The 24,982-nt window shown below is 40.8% G+C and overlaps 1 protein-coding gene and 1 long non-coding RNA gene across 4 annotated transcripts; one reads left to right on the top strand and one right to left on the bottom strand.

Annotated features, from left to right (window-relative positions):
- Positions 1-1,683: 1,683 nt before the first annotated feature.
- Positions 1,684-3,790, bottom strand: LOC100014486 (rab GDP dissociation inhibitor beta-like). The gene has a single exon (XM_056808780.1). The coding sequence runs from the start codon at positions 3,098-3,100 to the stop codon at positions 1,799-1,801; it is 1,302 nt and encodes a 433-aa protein (XP_056664758.1). The 5' UTR covers positions 3,101-3,790; the 3' UTR covers positions 1,684-1,798.
- A 615-nt stretch (positions 3,791-4,405) lies between these two features.
- LOC130456197 (uncharacterized) lies at positions 4,406-19,149 on the top strand. 3 transcript variants are annotated; one of them, XR_008914791.1, is made up of 6 exons: positions 4,406-6,114; positions 6,500-6,551; positions 7,055-7,129; positions 8,296-8,392; positions 9,375-9,451; positions 11,656-19,149. It is a non-coding gene; the product is annotated as an uncharacterized LOC130456197 (long non-coding RNA). The 3 variants fall into 3 exon arrangements; XR_008914790.1 differs by having other exon boundaries at positions 4,407-6,063; XR_008914792.1 differs by having other exon boundaries at positions 6,057-6,141.
- Positions 19,150-24,982: the final 5,833 nt, after the last annotated feature.

Genomic DNA, 24,982 nt, shown 5'->3' with positions numbered 1-24,982 from the left:
CCATCTGCCATCACAATACAACATTCTGCACCCATTGTATTGCACCCATCTCTCCAAAGAGGGAGTGCATTCCTCATCTCTTCTCATAATATTTAAAGCTGGCAGGGACTGTAGAGGTTGTCTAGAGGCCCAAAGAGAAGGGAGTTGTATGAGGCAATCATTGTAGTGTTCGGTGTAAGATAGATAACTTTTTCTATGTGTGACTTTTTTTTTATCAAGTTATCAGTGCTGATAGGGAAAAACGATGTGATGGATAGAATCCAGATTTTTAAGTGATCTCAGCAAGGTAGAATCATGACTGATCAGTTGGAATTTATCAGGGATAATATGTCTTACATTTGTATTAAAAAACTTAAAGAAGTTGGAGAGTTAGGATGGGGCAGGGGGGCAGATTGATTCGACTTCAATAGACATAGCATTCAGAAAAGCTTATATTATCAATACGATCCTTGGGTGAAGAAGCCTCCTGTAATGTCCCAAGGATGAAAGTTGATGGAGCCACAGCTAGAAAATCATTGATAGGCTGGTTTGAGTCAACAGGGATGGTGAAAGGACATGGGAATCTTTGTGCCTTATGAAGATGTAGATGGTACTGGGGATTGTTTATCCTGAAAAAGAAAGAACTTCTGGGAGCCAGGGAGGAGGGATACAAGGATGTCATGTGTTTTCAAGTATGTGAAGGGACATCAATGTGATTAATAAGTGTAATTAGAGCCTCATTTTGCCTCTTACTCCCTTTGGGGAGACCTAAGAGTTCATAATTGCAGTTATGATTATTTTGGTTTGATAAGGACTAACTTCACTATTAAATTTGTGCAAACATGCCTTTAAAGGGAAGCAGTGGTATTCACCACCTATAATGTGTTAAAATGGATTGTACTATGACTATGTTTAACAGGTTTAGACGGCGCAGTAGGTTACTCAAATGCTAGGCTTGAAATCAGGAAGGGCTGAGTACAAATCCAGCCACAAATACTCAGTATATATGACCTTGTCACTTTTACCCATGATATGTTTAAGTTTCAACTGTAAAATGGAGATATTATGCACCTACGTGGCAGGTTGTTGTGAGAGAATCAAATAAGATATTGTAAAAAGTGGTTAAAAGGTTAGCAAGATCTTATAAGTCATCTGGGAACATCTGGTTCCCTTGAGTCCTAGGGAACTATACCTTGATGTCTTTAGTAGAAAAGATTATTGGGTTGAAGGGTCATTAAACTATGGCACTTTAAAATGGGACTGTAAATATCATTTGAAATTGTAAGCCTGAGTGAAGTGTGTTGCAAGGATTACACTCTCATACAAATGTCAGAAGGAGGGATTTGAACTCATGATCTTCCCCCACACTCCAAGTCCCAGCACTGTAATCATTTTATAAATGAAAGGAGCATAAGTAATATTTCAAATGTGGATTCAGCAATTAAAACTTGTGAAAGGGATCTCACATCCTTCAAGGCAGAGTTGGGACTAATTTTCAAGATTTATAAAAGGCTTAGGGATGAGAGGTCCTGGGTTCAAATCTGGCCTCAAACACTTTCTAAGCTGGGGTATACTGGGCAAGTCACTTGACCCCCATTATTGCCTAGCCCTTACCACTCTTTCTGCCTTTGAACCAATACATAATATTGATTATATGATGGAAAGTAAGGTTTAAAAAAAGTATAAGAACAACACAACAGCATATTCCCAAGATGTTTCCCCTCGGGGAGACAGTTTATTTGAGCTATCCACATTTCTCCTCTATTAGTAGCATGGTAGTAATTTTTCTCCCAAATGAGGTGTTATTGTTCTAAGTATCTTAGTCAAATTTCAGTTCGAATCCTGTCATTCTTCTATAGATTTCTTTTATGTCCGCACAGGCACTCTCAAAGTGGGCGGTGGCATCATAGCTGGTTGTTATGAAGATCTGACTATTGGTCCCCAAGTCATTGGGCACATGGAGGTCACTTATATAAAAGAACTTTTGCTCAATGGGCTCCAGGAGCTCCAGAGCCAGATGGATTTCTTTTTCAGGATCTTTACTCTCCACGGCAGTACTCACTATGGCGATGTATTTGCCCTGCACAGCCACACTATGCACGGATGACGTAAGGAAAATATATATGTCCGATCTGCGATTTGCCTGAGCAGAAGGGACAATGATGAGTCCGGAATTGGCCCCATTGGTGTTTTTAACAGGGTGCCCGAGAATGCAGATGGCCCTGATGACCTGGCCGACCTTGCGCACACGGTCTGGTACATAGCTGGGATCACAAATCAGCTGCTTGCACCTTGTGATCTGACCCTCTGACCTGATGCCCACAACCCGGCCTTCCCTGATAAGAATCTCCTCTACCAGTCTGTTGGTTACAAAAACTCCGCCTTGGCTGGATGTCATTCTAGCAAAGGCCTGCGCCAGCTCCCCGATTCCGAAGCTTGGGTACAGGTATGGGCTCTTTCCGTTCTTAGTCAATGATTCCGTATAGAGTTGGATCTTCTCCAAGATTTCGATGCAAGGGCGCTCTAGATAGCTGTTGGTACGGTTGAGGGCCAAGGCATGTCCCGTAAATTCGGTGACATCTTGGCCCAAGTCGAATCTCCGGAAGAGATCTTTTACGGTCGTCTTCCGGAGATCTAGCCCTTCGTAGGTACGAGGGTCTTGTTCGTCAAAGTTAAGTGCATACACAAAGAACTTGCGGAATCTGCGTTTCTCAAAAAGTCCCATCAGTCCGGAGGCCAGGGCCTCAGTCTCCGTCGAGGGCACCTTGTAAATCCTGCTGCCCTTGAGAAGGAAGCCAGCTTCCACCACACGCAAGTCCAGGTAGCGCAGCGCATCCATGTGGGCCAGGATTCTAACTAGCTGTCCTTTGGCCATGAGGAACTTGGGCAGCAAGTCCACCTTCCAGGCGCGTCCACGGCCCATGGTGGCAGAGGATGAGCTGGACATGCTGAAATGACGGTAGGCAACATTGAGAGGACTCATCAGGGAGGCGCTGTCCCCGCCATGCTGGGCGCTGCGGTCAATGTGGAGGATCTTCTTTCCAAGAGAGGCCAGGAGACTCCCGAGGGCGCATTCTTTCAATCCGGTACCAAGAATGATGACATCATAGTCTTTATTCATACCACTGCATAGGTGGAGCAAGGGGCAAGGAAGAGGAGCAGGAATAGGAGCAGCAGGAATAGGAGCAGGAGCAGGAACGGGAGCAGGAGTAGGCGCAGGAGTGAGGAGAGGAAGGCTTCGAGGTGCAATTCGTGGAGGAGAAGGAGGAGGAGGAGGAGGCCGACGGCGAACAGACCGCTGGAGACGAACAAGGTGACAGGAGGCAGCGACTCCTGTGGAGGAGGAGGAGGAGGTCGACGATGACAACAACGAGGAGGACGAGGAGGATGAGGTGGTCCCAGGGTGGTGAGGGGTGATGGGCAAAGAGAGAAGCAATAGGAGTAGAAAGAGGAAGAGGAAGAGGAGAAGGGAAGAAAGCAATGTTGGGACAGTGACGGCTAAGATGGAGAGGAAGACTAGAGTTGAGAAGGAGATAAAGATTGAAGAGAAGATGGAGGGCGAGATGATGAAGACGTAAGCGGAAGAGGAAGAGGAAATGATGAAGGGAGATGGGGAATTGAAGAGAGTGGAAACGGAAGAGGAAGTGGAGAAAATGAAGATAAAGGAGACAGAAATGGTGGTGAAGGCTGAAGTAATCCAGGTGAGTGAAGCTTACTTGGGGCCCCGGAGGTATCAGAGCCAGCTACTGAGAGAGAGCTACTGGGCATGGGTGGTGCTCATACCAGAAGGAGAAACCAATTGGTGAAGGAGAGTCCCGGCCGGGTTTATATAGCCTCCGGTCGCCAAGGATGGCCAGGGTTGCTAGGGCGTATCACAATGCCCAACATTATGTAGCACTCTGGGGCAAGACCCAATAGGAGAGGAGGACGCCTGTTGCTAAGTGACGCCCAGCAGTTGCTATGGCCTCTAACTGGTGGGGGAGGGCAATCAAAGGAGTTTAATAAAAGTTTTTAATATTTGCTTTTATTTTTATTTTTAATTTATTTAGAATATTTTCTCATGGTTATATGATTCATGATTTTTCCCAGCCCTCTTCTCTCCCCCCTCCCAGAGCTGACAAACAATTCCATTGGATTATACATGTTATCATTTATAAACGTTTTTAATTATTAGAAACTCAGTCCTCCCTGCCCCACATTGTCCTCCTTAGCCACAGGGCAGCATCTGTCCCTTCTAAATTTCCATCTCCTTTCTCAGGCTTAGCACTAAAGACACTACTTCTGCTTAGGTGCTTAGCCTGCATTTAGGGAAGCTGCCAGCAGGTGATGGCCAAGGGTTAAGGACAGACAAACCAGCCAAACATTTGGAAATCTGAAGTTTGGGACACTTGGTTATTCCTCTAACCCCCTCCTCCTTAAAAAAAAAAACACAACCAGAATTCTTTATTAAAATACTTGAAAAGCAGCCTGACTTAGTGGTTAAAGGGCTGGCATGAGGACGATCTCATTTCAAAAAACTGCCTCTGATGCCCGTTGTTTGTGTGGCCTCCTGTTGGTGGTGGCAGGCTCAGAATTGGACATGGATGTGGTTGGTGCTTCTAGGGGGAGAGGTCAGCTCGCAGCCTGTCACCCCACCCCAGCCACAGGAGGGACCCAGAACTTCCTGTTGGACACAGGAAAGAGACTCCTCAACCTAGAAGAGGGACCAGGAGAGCTTCCAAAACTGCAGATCTTCAAGAAGGGAAGAGGGACAGGCCTGCACTTGGAAAACCCTGACTTTGAACCCACTCCCCAGACAGGGGGCACCCCTGGCCCTCCCCCCTGGTCTGTGCAGTCCAGCAAGCTGCCTCCCAGCCCAGCTTGGAATATAGAGGAGCCCTGGATTCTAGTGGCAGCTCTGCTCTAACTGTCACTGGGCTCTCTGGGCCTCAGTGTCCTCCTGTGGAAGACACTGGGGAAGCCTGTGGACCCCCTCTCCAGATGGCTTTCAGGCTGCTGAGAAAATGCAACGGGTAGCAGCACATAAACATGTAACTCCTTGGGTGGACTCTGGACAGGCCGCCGTCCAGCTAAGATTCTGGGAGAGGCCGAGGGTCACTTGGCCTGGTGGCCATGCAGGGAGCAGGGCCCAGAGTGGGGAAGTCACAGGGAGCTTTGCTCCATTCTGTGGTCCTGCAGGGAGCCCTGCCCTCTCTCCCCTGCCGCCCCACACAACTTCCAAAATGCACAAAAATGATCCTGAAGGGGGTCAGAGGAGAGTGCGAGGGGTCCAGAAAACAGTCTTTTGGGGAAATGCCCTGGAAGCCATGCTCCACTGAAAGGGAGAATGAGGGACATGATCTTGGTCTCTGCAAAGGGGCCAAAGGCTTGTACACGGGAAGGAAGTCTGGAGAGGCAGAAAGAGCATGGCACTGGGAGTTTCAGGCCTGGAGAGGAAGTGAGGGTTTGGAGATTGTGTGACCTTGGGACAGTGTTTTCATTTGCCAGACTGAGAGGCATTGTGGGGAAAGGGCTGGTCTTGAAGGCAGGTCCAGAAGACCTCCCTTCAAGTGCTGCCTCTGTCAGTGACCCTGCCAAGTCATGTGACCACCCAGCTCCCAGGCTACTCAGACTATAGATTACAGGCTAATTGCACATCTAGCAGCAAAGGCTGAAGAGATGAGGAAGATGACTTCTGGCCTAATGCAGCCCAATCTAAACCTTAAGAGACATGATTTTGGGGGTGCTTGTGGGGGTCTGGGCACAACTCAGGCTTGGGGGGGGCTCAGAGATTTTCTACAAGGTCCCTTCTAAGGCCATCCGGGCCAACCCCCTCATTTTACAGGTGAAACCGAGAACCAGGAAAGGGAAAAGTCTCCATTTTCCTGGGTCAAATGGCGGAGACACAATTTCAGTCTAGGCTCAGTGACCCCCAGACAAACTAGCTGTTGCCAAGGATGCCATCACCCATTCCAAGGTCTGTGAAATAATTGCACCAACTGTTACATCAGAAGTGTGAGCTAAGAAGAGGGGCAACTGTTACCGAGGAGGTGGGGGGAAGAAAAATGAAAGAAGGTGAAAGTAAAGAGAAAAACAGGAATTGTGGTATGTGGAGGGGAAGAAAGTAGAGAAGAGGGGAAGAGGAGAGAAGGAAAGGTGAACCGGGTGGAGTAGAGAAGAAAGGTGGGATGGGGAGGGGGAAAAGGAGGGAAGGGAAGGGAAGAGAAAGAAAGGAGGAGGGAAAGGAAAGAGAGATGGGGAGGGAGGAAAGAGGAGGAGAGGGAAAGGGCAAGAGAAGAAAAAAGGTGGGGAGGGGAAAAGGGAGAAGGGGAAGGAGAGAGAAAAGGAGAGTGGAACAGGAGAAGAGGAAATAAGAGGTGAGGAAGGAAGAAAGGAAAGGGTGGGGGATAATGATGGAGACGGAAGTGGAGGGGGTGAAGAGTAGAGAGGGAAAGGAGAGAAGATCAGAGTATCATAAACTTAGAGTTAGAAGGGATCACAAAGACCACAATCCATCTGACTACCTCCCTTCCTTTGACAGAAAATGAAACTGGAGCCCTGAAAACTTGAGTGACTTGCCCAGGATCATATTGGTAGTAAATTAAAGAAAGAATTTGGACATAGGTCCTCTCACTACCCAAAAACTACTTTTCTCCCCTAGAGAGCAGGAGGGAGATAGCAAGAGAAGAAAGTAAAAGGAGGGAATACAGAAGAAAGGATGTAAAAAAGAGAGACAAAGGAGGACAAGAAGGCGGGGATGAGAGATTGGTGGCTGGCTAGGGTGAAAGGGAATGGTGAGAGAAAAGTGATAGTTTTGAAAAGAAAAATAAGGCTATTAGGGAGGGAGGAATATTCAGGGAAGGGGGGAAGGTTAAAAAAGGAGTTGAGAGACAAGGGAAACTGAGATCAAGGAAAGGAAGAAGAGGGCTGGGGAGGAAAGAAGGGAGATAAGGGGAGCAGGTATAGGCAGCAGAGAGTGGGGCAAGGTAGATTAGCTAAGAGACTGGTGGACAGCTCTGGGGTTCTGACCCCTACAACACATCACTCCTATAGGGAAGAGAGTGTTCTGAGGTTGTCTTTCCTTTCTGGGTTGCAGAGTAGGAGAATACAAGAGAGGTGAACATTTTGAAGAGGCTGAAAAGGAGGATGGTGGCCTGGAATATCTGATCAGGTAAGGAGAAGGAAGGCTTACTATCCAGAGCTGGAGGGTCATAAAGGGGAAAGACCTGGATTTATAGACCTAACCTCAGACCCAGCTCCTCATACAAGGGGCTGCCCTTGCCCTTTACTTGCTCTGCCCCTAGGCACATCTGTCCTTCCACCAGCCATCTTCCCCCAGCCTGGATTATAGAGCAAGCTGCCTCCCTGGGCAGGTTAGAATATTCAGGAGCCCTGGGTTCTAGGGTCAGCTTTGCTGCTAACTGTCAGTGAGTGCTTATGTGTGTCTCAGTATTTTGCTCTGTCAAAGCAGGACATTGAACTTGTTGGGATCTACACAACCCTTCAGCTCTGCTGGACTGCCTCTGATTTTAGGAGTGGCTGAGGGTCACTAAGGACCCAGAGAAATTATGTACAGATAATGAAGCCAAGGGTCAGGAAATCATATGGACCACTCAGCTTTGCTTCCTCTATGATCACATTCCTAACCTTGATTACCACCCATTTTCCCTGTGAATACTGAAGGAAGCATGTGCTGAGAGTAGGATGAATCAGAGTAAAAGTCTATTAGAAAAACAACTGCAAAGAAAATCCCAGTTGATAGTAAAAATCATCTTGGTCCATCCAGAGGGCACAATTGCTTGTTTATAGGGAAATCAGCAAGATGAAGTAGAAAGAACAGGGATGATATGGGAGCCCTCTAGACCTGTGTTCACATCCCAGTTTTGCCTCTGTGAGTTTGGGGAAGTTGCTCCCCCTGTCCTGCCCTCAATTTCTCCATTTGCAAAGACAGTGATAGAGAGGAGTAGCGGCATATTGGATGAAAGAATCATTATAGAATAAGTAATCTGAGGCCTGGATACAAATTCTGCCTACAACATCTGCTAGTTTTGCCAGTGTGGACAAGGAACTTAATTCTCACCCCAACCAAAGCTACTCTTTCATGTATTTAATTACTGATGAGTATATATAGATATATATCTATATGTAAACTGAGGAATGAAACTGAAGGTCTAGCCTCTCCGTTACACTAACAAAAAAGGCCTGAAAATAAGACAGTTAGGTTACATAAGTTGACAAAGGAAAATTCTAAATAAGAAAATCCTGAAGATTCCTGATTTTCAATTTAATAATGAGAAAACTGAGAGCCAGAACGACTCCCATCTCCATCTCTTCTAGGTCACAGGGACACTGAGTGACAGTCATTATTTGAACACAGGTTCATTGACTCCTAAGGTAGCAAGCTGTTGCCAAGGATGACATCACTGTTCCCAAGGTTTGTGAAATTAATTGTCAGGAAAAAGGAAAGAGAAGGAAGATGGAAGGGGCAAGCAGGAAGATGAGGGGAAAGGAAGGGAAGAAAGGAGAAAGGGGAAGGGAGAAAGGAAGTGAAGAAAACATGAAGAAGGGCAAGGAGGGGGGAGTAGATTCTAAGATCATCCATTTAGAGGTGGAAGGGCCCTCAGAAGCCATCCAGACCAACCCTTTCATTTGACAAAAAATGAAGATGAAGACCAGGAAAATTCAGTGATTTGCCAAGAACCATATGGGCAATGGGGATCAGAGATAATAATTAGGCCCAGGATCTTTGACTCCCAAGGCTCCAATCCTTCTAATAGGTAAACTAACATTCCCTAGAGAACAGGGGAGAGAGGAGCTAGGGTTGGGAAAGAAGAAAGAAATTTGGTGGAAATAGTTAAAAGCAAAGCATGGAGACAGAGGGAAGCTGGAGGCAGAGGAAGATGAAGGTAGAAAGGTGGGGAGTGGGTTGGGCAGCTAGGTGGCTCAGTGGATTTGCAGTCCAGGCCTAAAGATGGGAGATGCTGGGTTCAATTATGGCTTCAGACACTTCCTGGTTTAGGGACCTGGGCAAATAACTTAACCTTCCTTGCCTTGCCTGTGCCATTTTTCTCTTAGTATGGATTTTCATATTCAACATAAAGATTTAAAAAAGAACTATTGACTAAAGAGAGTGCTGAATGTGTGTGTGTGTGTGTGTGTGTGTGTGTGTGAGAGAGAGAGAGAGAGAGAGAGAGAGAGAGAGAAAACTGGGAGAGAGTAATGGAGGGAAGAGGAAGGAGGAAAAAGAAAGCATATGTATGTTTTGTAAGAAAATAAAAATCTAAGAGAGGAAGCATGGAGGAGGGGAAAGAGAGAGAAGGGAGGGTGACCTCAAAGGAAGATGGAGAGCCAAGATGAGGGCTGTTGACTTTGTGGAAAGGGAGAGTTATGAGTTTACCTTTTTATCTGTCTTACAGAGTGTGAGAAGAATGAAGTCACTAGCATGGCTTAGAGGTGATCATTAGGGAGGTGGTGGCCTTGAGGAACAGACCAGGTAAGGAGAAGGAAGGCTCACCAAAAAAGCCCAGGATTATAGGGTGGCAATAGTGGGCAGGACTGGAACTATAAGGACCTAACATCAAACTGAGCTCCTCATGCATGGACTTGACCCTGCCCTTCATTTGCTCTAAGTCTAGAGACCCCTTTTCTGGTCTGGGTTGTAGATTAAGCAGCCTCCCTGGGAAGGTTAGAATATTCTGGAGACCTGGATTCTAATGTCAGTTCTGCTGCTAACTGTCACAAGGTACTTCCCTGCATCTCAGTGTCCTACCCTGTAATAGAGGGGCATTAGAATAACTGGAATCTAGACAGTTCAGGGAGGGTCCATCAGGATAGAGAGAACATGCACATATACTGAAGCTAAGGTAGGGGAATCACAGGGAACTATTGGCTTTGCTTCTTTTTTGGTCAAATCCCTAGCCTTGATCCCATCCATTTTCCCCCTTGATCCTAACGGAAGCCAGTGGGGAAAGGGGTGGATCAGAGAAAAAGTTCATTAGGGAAACAACTACAAAGGCAAGCTCTACTGCAAGTGGGTTAGAGAAATTATCTTGGTCTTTGTGAGGGGGTCATAATTGCTTGTTCACAAAGCCAGTTAGAGAGAAAAGAGTAGTGGCATACTGGGTAAAGGAAGAAATTTAAAATCAGTAATTTAAGATGTAAATTCAAATTCTGCCTCTGATAGCTAGTGCTGGTTTTATAACTCTGAACAAAATAATTAACCTTTGACTTCTGTCAAGCCACTGGCATTTTAAATTACTCATGAATTTATATATATATATTATATATATATGAATATATATATAATATATATATAAGATTTCATCCCTCATACTATATGTAGTCTGAGGGATGAAATCTTAGGTCTGCCCTCTCCATTGCTCCAACAAAAAAGTCCTTCAAAGAAGAGTCAGGTTAGATTCTGTGACAAAGGATTATTCTAAATAAGATAATCCTGAAGATTCCTGATTTTGATTTTGCAAATGAGCACACTGAGAGCCAGAAGAACTACTGACTCCATTTACCCTGGGTCACAGAGACTGAGTGGCAGAGCCATCTTTTGAACATAGGTTTGATGAGTCCTAGGGTAGTAAACTCCTAGGGTAGTAAACAAGGATGACATCACACTGTTTCCAAGGTTTGTGTAATGGTGCCACTAATTGTCATTAAAAAGCAGAGAGAGGAGGAAGAGAGAAGAAAGGAGAAAGAGGAAGATGAAAAGACAGGGAGGGAGGAAAGGAGAAAGTGAAGAAAACATGAAGAAGGGGAAAGGGAGGATGAATCAATTCTAGGATTATCTCTTTCGAGATGGACAGGGCCTCAGGAATCATCGAGTCCAACTCTCTCATTTGACAGCAAATGAAGCTGAAGAGCAGGGAAGTTCAGTGATTTGCTCCAGGATCTTCTAGGTAATGAAAATCAGCAGTGACAATTAGATCCAGGATCTCTGTCTCCCAAGGCTAGAATCTACTCATTCCAATAGGGAACCTAACATTCTCTAGAGAAGAGGAGGAGAGGAGCTAGGATAGGAGAAAAGAGAAAGAAAGTTTGTGGAGGGAGTGGAGTTAAGACCAAAGTATGGAGAGTAAGAGAAGCCTAACTGGAGGCAGAGGAAGATGAAGGTTGAAAAGGTGGGAGTATGGGGTGGGCAGCTAGGTGGCTCAGTGGATTTGCAGTCCAGACTAAAGATGAGAGATGCTGAGTTCAATTATGACTTCAGACACTAGCTTAGGGACCTGGGCAAATAACTTAACTCTCCTTGCCTTGCCTCTACCATTTTTCTGCCATGGGATCCAGTACTTAGTATGAATTCTCATACTCAATATAAAGGTTTTAAGAACTTTTGGGTGAAGAGAGTGTGGGGCTGAACTTGGAGGAGAGAGGAGTGGAGGGAAGAGGAAGGAGGAGAAGAAAGCATATGTTTTGGGTGAAGAATAAGAGTCTAAGAGAGGAAGTATGGAGGAAGGGAAGGAAAGAGAAGGGGGGTAACCTCAATGGAAGATGGAGAAACAAAATGAGGGAGAGGAAGGAGGAAGAAAAGAAGAGGAGCTGAAAGAAGGGAGACTAGGTAAGGAGAGGAGAGAGGAGGTCATGAGTATAATGGGATTTGAAGCTGGACAGTTCTGAACTGAGACTCCCACGCTCTGCTGACACTGGAAGGGGAGAGTTGTAAGTTCATCTTTTCTGTTTATTTTTCAGGATATGAGAAGAATGAAGTCACCAGAATGGCTTAGTGGTATCCATAAGGGAGGGTGGTGAGCTTCAGGACCCGGCCCGTTAAGGAGAATGAAGGCTCACCATACAGAGCCCAGGATGATAGGATGGCAATAGTGGGCAAGATTGGGTTTTTAAAGACCTCACATCAAACCCAGCTTCTCATACTTGGGGTTGCCCCTGTTCTTCACTTGCTTTTACTCTATACACTCTTGTTCTGGTTCATTTGGATTGTGGAACAAGCGGAATCCCCTGCCAGGTTAGAATATTCAGGAGATCTGGATTCTAGTGTCAGCTTTGCTGCTAACTGTCAGGCACTTTCCTGTGTCTTAGTGTAGGGCATTAGAATGGTTGGGATCTTTGACAGATTCAATTCTTCTGAAAGTCAGAATTCTGGATGGATTTAAGGGTGCATAAGGACAGCAAGAGCATTCGAAGATAATGAAGCCAAGGTCAGAAAGTCTCAGGGACCACTTGCCTTTTCTCTTTCCTTGGTCAAATTCCTAACTTTGATCATCACCCCTTTTCTCCTTGATCCTAAAGGAAGCCAGTGGAGAGGGTGAGAAAGATCAGAGGAAAAGCCTAGGAGAAAATCAACTCCAAAGGCAAGCTCTTCAGCAAGGGCATTAAAGAAATAATCTTGGTCTTTCTAGGGGTGCATAATTGCTTGTTTATAGGGAAGGGGACCATGGTAAAGTGGGAAGAATTGGAGCTCACTGGACCTATGCTCAATTCCCAAGGTTGCCTCTAAAGCACTTGTGTGATGTTGGACAAGATGCTCCCCCTTCCTTGGCTTCTTTTTCTCCATTTATAAAATCAGTTAGAGAGAAGGGTGGTAGCATACTGGATAAAGGAAGAAATTTAGAATCAATAATGTAAGATGTGGATTCAAATTCTGCCTTTGATAGCTGCTGGTTTTATAACTTTGAACAAAATGATTAACCTTTGAGTCATTTGAGTCAAATGACTCTCCAATTTTAAATGACTAAAATATTGTATAAGTGTAGAGTCTGAGGGATAAACTCTGGTCTGGCTTCTCCTTTGCTTTCCCATGAAGACTTGGGAGTGGGGAGAATTAGATTCTAGGATCATCTGTTTAGGAAGGGCCCTCGGAAGCCATCTAGTCCAATGCTCTCATTTGAGAAAATGAAGCTGAAGACCAGGAAAGTTCAATCATTTGTCTAGGATCTTCCAGGTAATGGGAATCAGAGCTGATAATTAGACCCAGGACCTCTGTCTCCCAAGGCTCTGTTCATTCTTTTCTTTTCTTTTTATTGTCATACAAAACATACTTCCATGTTGGTTGTTATTGTAAGAGCAAAGTCATACATAACCAAAACCCCCAAATAAAACCATAAATATGCTGATGTGAAAGACAACTCCAACAGGTCTTTCTCTGGAGGTGAATAGCATTCCCCATCATAAGTCCTTCAGTATTACCCCAGATTGTTGCACTGCTGAGAATAGTCAAGATTTCACAGATAATTATCATACAATATTGCTGAAGTTGTGTACAATGTTCTCTCAGTTCTGCTTATTTTGCTCTGCACCAGTTCTTGCAGATCTTTCCAGCTTTTTCTAAAATCATCCTGCTTATCATTCCTTATAGCAAAATTGTACTCCATCACCATCATATACCACATTTGGTCCAGCCATTCCCCAAGTGAGGGACATCCCCTTAATTTCAAATTCTTTGCCACCACAAAAAAGCAGCTATAAATATTTTTGTACAAACAGGTCCTTTCCCATTTTTTATCTCTTTGGGATACAGACCTAGTGGTGGTATTATTGGATCAAAATGTATGCATTCTCTTATAGCCTCTGGGCATATTATTACCCTCCAGAAAGGTTGGATCACTTCACTACTACCAACAATGCATTAGCATTTTGCCACTTTCCCTCTAATGTTAATAATTTTCCTCTATTGTCACACTGGCCAATCTGAGAGCTGTGAGGTAATACCTCAGCGTTGTTTTGATTTGCATTTCTCAAATCAAGAAAGATTTAGAACATTTTTTCATATGATTATTATTAGTTTTGATTTCTTCATTTGAAAAACTGCCTATTCATATCCTTTGACCATTTATCAATTGAGGAATGACTTGAATTCATATAAATTTGACTTCATTCTTTTTATATTTGAGAAATGAGACCTTTATCAGAGAAATTTTTTCCCAGGTGTTTCCCTTCTAATCTTGGTTACATTATTTTTTTCTGTACAAACCTTTTAAATTTAATATAATCAAAATTATCCATATTACATCTTATAATGTTCTCTATCTCTTTTTTAGTCATAAATTCTTCCCTTCTCTATAGATATGATAGGTAAACTTTTTTATAGTCTCCTAATTTACTTATATCACTATATTTAAATCATATATGCATTTTGACCTTATCTGGGCATAGATTGTGATATAGTGATCTAAACCTAGTTTTTGCCATACTGTTTTTCAATTTTCCCAACAGTTTTTCTCAAATAATGAGTTTTCATTCCCAAAGGTAGGATCTTTGGGTTTATTAAACACTAGATTGCTGAGATCACTTACCCCAAGTCTATTTCACTGATCCTTCCCCTCTTTCTCTTAGCCAGTGCCATATTGTTTTGATGATCCCTGCTTTATAGGACAGTTTAAGACCTGGTACTGCTAGACCCTCCTCCTTCACATTTTTCATTAGTTTCTTTGATATTATTGATCTTTTGTTCTTCCAGATGGATTTTGTTATTATTTTTTCTAGTTCTATTAAAATAGTTTTTTGGTAGTTTGATTGGCATGACACTGAATAAGTAAACTAATTTAGGTAGGATGATCTTTTTTATTTTATTATCTCAGCCTGTCCTTGAGCAATTAATATTTTCCTATTTGTTTAGATGTTAATTTCTGTGAAAAGTATTTTTAATTGTGCTCTTATAATTCCTATGTTTGTCTTGGCAAATAGATTCCCTGGTATTTTGTGTTGCCTAGTGTGATTTAAAATATTTTCTCTTTCTAACTCTTGCTGCTGAGTTTTGTTGGAAATATATAGAAATGCTGATGGCTTATGTGTATTTATTTTATATTCTGCAACTTTGCTAACATTATTATTTCAACTTGTTTTTAGTATATTTTCTAGAATTCGCTAAGTATACCATCATATCATCTGCAAAGATTGATAGTTTAGTTTCCTTGTTGCCTACTTTGATCCCTTCAATTTCTTTTTCTTCTTTAATTGGTAAAGCTAGCATTTCTAGTACAATATAACATTAAATAATAGTGGTGATCATGGGCATCCTTACTTCATTCATGATCTTATTGGGAAGGCTTCTAATTTATCTACAATTGCAAATGATACTTGCTATTGGTTTTAAATAAATACTACTTATTATTTTAAGGAAAAGTCCTTTTATTCCTATGCTTTCTAATGTTTTGAATCTGAATGGGTGATGTATTTTGTGAAAGGCTTATTTTCTGCATCTTACTGAGAAGATCATGTGATTTCTGTCAGTTTGATTATTTTTTTTACACTCCTACTGTATTTTATTTTACAAAGTCAACAACATGCAGCTCCTTGCCCATTAGCATAGAGAAAAACAAATTCCAGGCAGTCACCTGCCTGCCCTTGGAAACATTTGCCAGGCCCCTTGATGCGGAGCCTTTGGAGACGGGATTCTTAGCTGAAATACTATCATTAGGTTTATTCATTTTTTAAATTTTATTTAGTCAATTTAGAATATCTTTCATTCTTTCCAAGAATCATGTTCTTTCCCTACCCTCCCCCCACACCCGCCCATAGCTGACTTGAAATTCCCCTGGGTTTTACATGTGTCCTTGATCAAAACCTATTTCCATATTGTTGATGTTTGCATTAGGATGTTCATTTAGAATCTACATCCCCAATCATATCCCCATTGATCCATATGATCAAGCAGTTGTTTTTCTTCTGTGTTTCTACTCCCATAATTTTTCCTCTGGATGTGGATAGTGTTCTTTCTCATAGATCCCTCGGGGTTGTTCAGGATCACTGCATTGCCTCTAATGGAGAAGTCCATTACATTCAATTGTGCCACAGTGTGTCAGTCTGTGTACAATGTTCTCCTGGTTCTACTCCTCTCACTCTGCATCACTTCCTGGAGGTCGTTCCAGTCCCCATGGAATTCCTCAACTTTATTATTCCTTTTAGAGCAATAGTATTCCATCACCAACGTAAACCACGATTTGTTCAGCCATTCCCCAATTGAAGGGCATCCCTTCATTTTCTAATTTTTTGCGACCACAAAGAACAAAGCTATGAATATTCTTATGCAAGTCTTTTTTCCTTATTATCTCTTTGCAGTAAAAACCCAGCAGTGCTATGGCTGGATCAAAGGGCAGACAGTCTATTAGCACCCATTGAGCATAGTTCCAAATTCCCCTCCAGAATGGTTGGATTGATTAACAACTACCAGCAATGCATTATTGTCCCGACTTTGACACATCCCCTCCAACATTAATTACTTTCCATTACTGTCATGTTAGCCAATTTGCTAGGTGTGAGGTGATACATCAGAGTTGATTTGATTTGCATCTCTCTGATTATAAGGGATTTAAAACACTTTTTAATGTGCTTATTAATAGTTTTGATTTCGTTGACTGAAAATTGCCTATTCATGCCCTTGCTCATTTATCATTTGGAGAATGGCTTGATTTTTTGTACAATTGGTTTAGCTCTTAATAAATTTGAGTAATTAGACCTTTGTCAGAGGTTTTCGTTATGAAGATTGTTTCCCAGTTTGTTACTTCCCTTCTAATTTTTGTTGCATTGTTTTTTTTGTGCAAAAAATTTTAATTTGATGTAATCAAAATTATTTATTTCATATTTTGGGATTTTTTCTAGTCTTTGCTTGGTTTTAAAGTCTTTCCTTTCCCAAAGATCTGACATGTATACTATTCTATGTTCACCTAATTTACTTATAGTATCCTTCTTTATATTCAAGTCATTCACCCATTATAAGTTTATCTTGGTGTAGGGTATCAGATGTTGAACCAAACCTAATCTCTCCCATATGGTCTTCCAATTTTCCCAGCAGTTTTTGTCAAATAGTGGATTTTTGTCTCAAAAGCTGGGATCTTTGGGCTTATCATAGACTGTCTTGCTAAGGTCACTTACCCCAAGTCTATTCCAGTGGTCTTCCTCTCTGTCTCTTAGCCAATTCCAAATTGTTTTGATGACCACTGCTTTATAGTATATATAGTATAGTTTGAGATCTGGGACTGGAAGGCCTCCTTCCTTTGCATTTTTTTCATGATTTCCCTGGATATCCTTGATCTTTTGTTCTTCCAAATGAACTTTGTTATGGTTTTTTCTAATTCAGTAAAAAAGCTTTTTGGTAGTTCAATGGGCATGACACTAAATAAGTGAATTAATTTGGGTAGGATTGTCATTTTTATTATGTTAGCTCATCCTACCCATGAGCAATCAATGTTTTTCCAATTGTGTAGAACTAGTTTTAATTGTGTGGAGAGTTTTTTGTAGATGTGTTCATATACTTCCTGTGTTTGTCTCGGCAGATAGATTCCTAAGTATTTTATATTGTCTAGAGTGATTTTAAATGGAATTTCTCTTTGTAATTCCTACTGCTGAGATTTGTTGGAGATATATAGAAATGTTGATGACTTATCTGGGTTTATTTTTTATCCTGTAACTTTGCTTAAGTTGTCGATTATTTTGATTAGCTTTTTGGTTGATTCTCTAGGATTCTTTCAGTAGACCATTATATCATCTGCAAAGAGTGATAGCTTGGTCTCCCCCTTGCCTATTTTAATAACTTCAATTTCTTTTTCTTCTCTAATTGCTACTGCTAGTGTTTCTAGTACAATGTTGAATAGTAGAGGTGATAATCGGCATCCTTGTTTCACTCCTGATCATATTGGGAAGGCTTCTAGTTCATTCCCATTGCAGATGATGTTTGTTGATGGTTTTAGATTAAAGAGACTGGTCTTTAGTTTGCTTTCTCTGTTTTTGACCTGCCTGGCTTTGGAATCAGTACCATATTTGTTTCATAAAAAGAATTTTGTAGAACGTTTTCTTTGCTTTTTCTGTCAAATAGTTTGTATAATATTGGGATTAGTTGTCATTTGAATGCTTGGTAGAATTCATTTGTGACTCCATCTGGTCCTGAGGCTTTTTTCTTAGGGAGTTCTTTAATAGCTTGTATAACTTCTTTTTCTGATATGGGGTTGTTTAGGTATTCTAATTCTTTCTCTGTTAATCTAGGAAATTTATACTTTTGTAAATTTTTATCCATACCACCTAGATTGCCATATTTATTGCCATATAATTGGGCATAATACTTTTAAATGATTGCCTTAATTTCCTCTTCATTAGAGGTGAGGTCTCCCTTTTCATCTTGGATACTGTCAATTTGGTTTTCTTCTTCTTTCCTTTTATTAGATTGACATGTACTTTGTCTATTTTATTTGTTTTTTTTAGAAGTAACAGCTTCTAGTCTTATTGATTAATTTGATAGTTCTTTCACTTTCAATTTTAATAATTTCTCCTTCAATTTTTAGGATCACTATTTCAGTTTTCATCTGAGGATTTTTAATTTCTTCACTTTCTAGTTGTTTAATTTGCATGCCCAATTCACTGATCTCTGCCCTCCTTAATTTGTTAATATATGAACTCAAGGATATAAATTTCCCCCTGAGTACTGCTTTGGCTGCATCCCATAGATTTTGAAAGGATGTCTCCTCATTGTCATTTTCATCAATGAAATTATTAATTGTTTCTATGATTTGTTCTTTAACCAATTTTGGAGAATCACAATGTTTAATTTCCAATTTTTCATTTGCCTCTCCATGTACCCTCACTAATTATTATTTTTATTGCATTATGATCTAAAAAGTTTGGATCTATTATTTCTGCTCTTTTGCACTTGTTTTCAATGTTTTTATGCCCTAGTGCATGGTCCATCTTTGTGAATGTACCATGTTCTGCTCAAAAGAAGGTATATATACCATGTTCTGCTGAAAAGAAGGTGTATTCCTTTTTGTCCCTATTTATTTTTCTCCACATATCTACTGACTAATTTTTCTAAGATTTCATTAAGATCTCTTACCTCTTTCTTATTAATTAATTTTTTGTTTTGATTTATCTAGATCTGGGAGAGGAAGGATCAGGTCTCACACTAGTATAGTTTTACTATGTATTTCCTCCTTCAGGTTCAATAGTTTGTTTGTTGGTTTGTTTTTTAACTTGGATATTATTCCATTTGGTGCATACATGTTGAGTACTGATATTTCCTCATTGTCTATACTGCCTTTTATCAGGATGTAATTACCTTCCCTATCTTTTAACCAAATCTATTTTTACTTTGACTTTGTCAGATATCATGACTGTGACTCCTGCCTTCTTTTTCTCAGTTGATGCCCAATAGATTTTGATCCATCCTTTAACATTTACCCTGTGTGTGTTGACCTTCTTCATGTGTGTTTCTCGTAGGCAACATATAGTATGATTTTGTTTTTTTTTTTTATATATATTTTATTTGATCATTTCCAAGCATTATTCGTTAAAGACATAGATCATTTTCTTTTCCTCCCCCCACCCCCCATAGCCGACGCGTAAGTCCACTGGGCATTAGATGTTTTCTTGATTTGAACCCATTGCTTTGTTGTTAGTATTTGCATTAGAGTGTTCATTTAAAGTCCATCCTCTGTCATGTCCCCTCAACCTCTGTATTCAGGCAGTTGCTTTTTCTCGGTGTTTCCACTCCCATAGTTTATCCTTTGCTTATGAATGGTGTTTTTTTTTCTCCTGGATCCCTGAAAGTTGTTCAGGGACATTACACCGCCCCTAATGTAGAAGTCCATTACGTTCGATTATACCACAGTGTATTAGTCTCTGTGTACAATGTTCTCCTGGTTCTGCTCCTCTCGCTCTGCATCACTTCCTGGAGGTTGTTCCAGTCTCCATGGAACTTCTCCACTTTATTATTCCTTTGAGCACAATAGTATTCCATCACCAACATATACCACAGTTTGTTCAGCCATTCCCCAATTGATGGGCATCCCCTCGTTTTCCAGTTTTGGGCCACCACAAAGAGCGCAGCTATGAATATTTTTGTACAAGTCTTTGTGTCCATTATCTCTTTGGGGTACAGACCCAGCAGTGCTATGGCTGGGTCAAAGGGTAGATATTCTTTTGTCGCCCTTTGGGCATAGTTCCAAATTGCCCTCCAGAATGGTTGGATCAGTTCACAGCTCCACCAGCAATGAATTAATGTCCCTACTTTGCCACATCCCCTCCAGCATTCATTACTTTCCTTTGCTGTTATGTTAGCCAATCTGCTAGGTGTGAGGTGATACCTCAGAGTTGTTTTGATTTGCATCTCTCTGATTATAAGAGATGTAGAACACTTCTTCATGTGCTTGTTAATAGTTTTGATTTCTTTATCTGAGAACTGCCTATCCATTTCCCTTGCCCATTTATCAATTGGATAATGGCTTGATTTTTTGTACAATTGATTTAGCTCATTATAAATATGAGTAATTAAACCTTTGTCAGAGGTTTCTATGAAGATTTTTTCCCAATTTGTTGTTTTCCTTCTGATTTTAGTTATATTGGTTTTGTTTGTACAAAAGCTTTTTAGTTTGATGTAGTCAAAATTATTTATTTTACATTTTGTGATTCTTTCTATATCTTGCTTGGTTTTAAAGCCTTTCCCCTCCCAAAGGTCTGACATGTATACTATTCTGTGTTTACCCAATTTACTTATGGTTTCCTTCTTTATGTTTAAGTCACTCACCCATTTTGAATTTATCTTGGTGTAGGGTGTGAGGTGTTGATCTATTCCTAGTCTCTCCCACACTGTCTTCCAATTTTCCCAGCAGTTTTTATCGAATAGTGGTTTTTTGTCCCAAAAGCTGGGATCTTTGGGTTTATCGTATACTGTCTTGCTGAGGTCGTTTTCCCCCAGTCTATTCCACTGATCTTCCTTTCTGTTTCTTAGCCAGTACCAAATTGTTTTGATGACTGCTGCTTTGTAATATAGTTTGAGGTCAGGGACTGCAAGGCCCCCATCATATGTGTTTTTTTTCATTATTTCCCTGGATATCCTTGATCTTTTGTTCTTCCAAATGAACTTTGTTATGGTTTTTTCTAAATCAGTGAAGAAGTATTTTGGTAGTTCAATGGGTATGGCACTAAATAGATAAATAAGTTTGGGTAGGATGGTCATTTTTATTATATTGGCTCGTCCTATCCATGAGCAGTTAATGTTTTTCCAATTGTTCAAGTCTAGTTTTAGTTGTGTGGCGAGTGTTTTGTAGTTGTGTTCATATAGTTCCTGTGTTTGTCTTGGGAGATAGATTCCTAGGTATTTTATTTTGTCTAAGGTGATTTTGAATGGGATTTCTCTTTCTAGTTCTTGCTGCTGAGCTGTGTTGGAGATATATAGAAAAGCTGATGATTTATGTGGGTTTATTTTGTATCCTGCAACTTTGCAAAAGTTGTTGATTATTTCAATTAGCTTTTTGGTTGAATCTCTAGGATTCTTTAAGTAGACCATCATGTCATCCGCAAAGAGTGATAACTTGGTCTCCTCCTTGCCTATTCTGATGCCTTCAATTTCTTTATCTTCTCTAATTGCTACTGCTAGTGTTTCTAGTACAATGTCAAATAGTAGAGGTGATAATGGGCATCCTTGTTTCACTCCTGATCTTATTGGGAATGCATCTAGTTTATCCCCATTGCAGATGATATTAGCTGTTGGTTTTAGATATATACTGTTTATTATTTTTAGGAATGACCCTTCTATTCCTATGCTTTCTAGTGTTTTTAATAGGAATGGGTGTTGTATTTTATCAAAGGCTTTTTCTGCATCTATTGAGATAATCATGTGGTTCTTGCTAGTTTGCTTGTTGATGTGGTCAATTATGTGGATGGTTTTCCTAATGTTGAACCAGCCCTGCATCCCTGGTATGAATCCTACTTGATCATGGTGAATGATCCTTCTGATCACTTGCTGGAGTCTTTTTGCTAGTATCCTATTTAAAATTTTTGCATCTATATTCATTAGGGAGATTGGTCTATAGTTTTCTTTCTCTGTTTTTGACCTGCCTGGTTTTGGAATCAGTACCATGTTTGTGTCGTAAAAGGAGTTTGGTAGAACTCCCTCTTTGCTTATTATGTCAAATAGTTTGTATAGTATTGGGGTTAACTGTTCTCTGAATGTTTGATAGAATTCACAGGTGAATCCATCAGGCCCTGGGGATTTTTTCTTAGGAAGTTCTTTGATGGCTTGATGGATTTCAATTTCTGATATGGGATTATTTAAGAATTCTATTTCCTCTTCTGTTAGTCTAGGCAGTTTGTATTTTTGTATATATTCATCCATTTCTCCTAAATTGGTGTATTTATTGCCATATAATTAGGCAAAGTAATTTCTAATGATTGCCTTAATTTCCTCCTCATTGGAGGTGCTGTCCCCCTTTTCATCTTTAATGCTGTGAATTTGCTTTTCTTCCTTCCTTTTTTTAATTAGATTGACCAGTACTTTGTCTATTTTGTTTGTTTTTTCAAAGTACCAGCTTCTTGTCTTATTTATTAAATCAATAGTTCTATCACTTTCGATTTTATTAATTTCTCCCTTAATTTTTAGGATTTCTAATTTGGTTTTCTGCTGGGGGTTTTTAATTTGATCGCTTTCGAGTTTTTTCAATTGCATTTCCAATTGATTGATCTCTGCTCTCCCTTGTTTGTTATTATGAGCTTTCAGGGATATGAATTTGCCTCTGATTACCGCTTTGGCTGCATCCCAAAAGGTTTGAAAGGATGTTTCGCCATTGTCATTTTCCTTGATGAAATTATTAATTGTTTCTATGATTTCTTCTTTAGCTAAACGGTTTTGGAGTATCATATTGTTTAATTTCCAATTGGTTTTAGATTTGGTTTTCCATGTACCATTACTAATCATTATTTTTATTGCCTTGTGATCTGAGAAGGCTGCATTCATTATTTCTGCTTTTTTGCATTTGTGTGCTATGTTTCTGTGACCTAATGTATGGTCAATTTTTGTGAATGTGCCATGTGGTGCTGAGAAGAAGGTGTATTCCTTTTTATCCCTATTTATTTTTCTCCATATGTCTATTAATTCTAATTTTTCTAAGATTTCATTCACTTCTTTTACCTCTTTCTTATTTATTTTTTGATTTGATTTATCTAAATTTGATAATGGTTGGTTTAAGTCTCCCACTAGTATGGTTTTATTGTCTATTTCTTCCTTCAATTCTCCTAGTTTCTCCATTAGAAATTTGGGTGCTATATTATTTGGTGCATACATGTTGATTAATGATATTTCCTCATTGTCTAGAGTCCCTTTTAACAAAATATAATTACCTTCCCTATCCCTTTTGATCAGGTCTATTTTTGCATTGGCTTTATCAGATCATGATTACCACTCCTGCCTTCTTTCTATCAGTTGAGGCCCAGAAGGTCTTACTCCATCCTTTAATTCTGACCTTGTGGGTGTCAACCCGCCTCATGTGTGTTTCTTGAAGACAACATATGGTAGGGTTTTGGATTCTAATCCATTCAGCTATTCGTCTACGTTTTATGGGTGAGTTCATCCCATTCACGTTCAAAGTTATGATTGTCATTTGTGGACTCCCTGGCATTTTGATTGCCTTCCCTAATTCTAACCTTTTCTTCTTCGGCTCTACCTTTTAGTCCAGTGATTTACTTTGAATCAGTCCCCCTTGTCCCCTCCCTTGATGTTTCCCTTTTTAGTCCCTCCCTTTTTGTTCCCTCCCCCTCCCCCCTCTCTTTCCCTCCCTTTTTGTTCTCCCTCTCCCCCTCCCCCCCTTGGTTTTCCCTTCTCCTTACCCTTGTTGGGTAAGATAGAATTCAAGATCCCAATGGATCTGGATGTTTTTCCCTCTCAGAGTTGATTTCCCTGAGATTGAGGTTTAAGTAAACCCCCCCCCTCTTCCTCTCCTTCTTATAGGAGTTTTCTTCCCCTCCCCTTCCCCTGTGAATCTTTGTGTGAGAACCATTATTCTATTTGGTCTTTCTTTACCCCCTATTTATACATTACATTTTCCCCACATATTAGTATACATAGGTTGATATAAATGTAGTCCTTATAGAAGAGAGTTTGAGTAAAAGAAGATAACATTTTTCCCCTTTCCTTAATATTTACCTTTTCAGGTATTCCTTGCTCTTTGATTTTCGGTATCAAACTTTCCACAGAGCTCTGGTCTTTTCTTTGCAAAAAGTTGGAAGTCTTCTATTTTGTTGAATGCCCATACTTTCCCTTGGAAGTATATAGTCAGTTTTGCTGGGTAGCTGATTCTTGGTTGGAGACCCAGCTCTCTTGCCTTTCTGAAGATCATGTTCCATGCCTTACGATCATTCAGCGTAGAACTTGCAAGGTCTTGTGTGACCCTGATTGGCATTCCTTTATATCTAAATTGTCTTTTTCTGGCTTCCTGTAGGATTTTTTCTTTTGTTTGATAGCTTTGGAATTTGGCAATTACATTCCTGGGAGTTGTCTTTTGGGGGTTTAGTGTAGAAGGTGTTCTGTGAGCTCTGTCAGTGGCTGTATTGCCCCCTTGTTCTAGAATCTCTGGGCAATTTTCTTTGATTATATCTTGTATCACCATGTCCAGTTTGGTGTTTATTTCTGGCTTTTCTGGGAGTCCAATTATTCTTAAATTTTCTCTTCTCCCCCTGTTTTCCAGATCTATCACCTTGTCGGTGAGATATTTTATGTTCTCTTCTAATTTCTTGGTGTTTTGGCTTTGCTTTATTAGTTCTTGCTTTAAAGCCTGGTTTTCTTTTACAGTTTGGTCAAACTGGTTTTGTAGATGCGTGAATTTCTTTTGCATCATTTCCCACTTTTCCTCCCAGAGGGCTTCCATCTTTTTGGTCCTTTCTGATTCAAATTCTTCATGGGTTTGTGGAGAGTTTCTATTTCCTTTGGAAGATTTTGGAGAATTTTCTTGTATATCTTCTTCTATCTGCTCTGTATTTTGTATTTTGGCTCCATAGAATGTGTCCAGAGTCGCCCCTTTCTTCTTATTTTTCTTGGTATTTTGGGGCTTCTGTGCTTCTGTGGAGTTTGTCATCTCTGAACGTGGAGGATTGGCTTTTCTTGTCTTTGTCTGGTGATCAGAGGCTTTAGTCCTGGGCAGATGTTGGTTCTATGAGCGTTCCCTGGGTTAAACTGAATATGCCTCACTGGAACTGGAATGGAAGGGTCGGACCACGAGGCCACACTCTCCCCCTGGCTCGATTTCCGGAAGTTGCCTTCAGAATCCCTGGCCGTGAGGCTGTTTCGTCGGCCTGCGGGGGG

The sequence above is a fragment of the Monodelphis domestica genome, chromosome X (assembly GCF_027887165.1).
Source record: "Monodelphis domestica isolate mMonDom1 chromosome X, mMonDom1.pri, whole genome shotgun sequence".
NCBI lineage: Eukaryota > Metazoa > Chordata > Mammalia > Didelphimorphia > Didelphidae > Monodelphis > Monodelphis domestica.
This window is presented reverse-complemented; position numbering and strand designations above follow the sequence as displayed.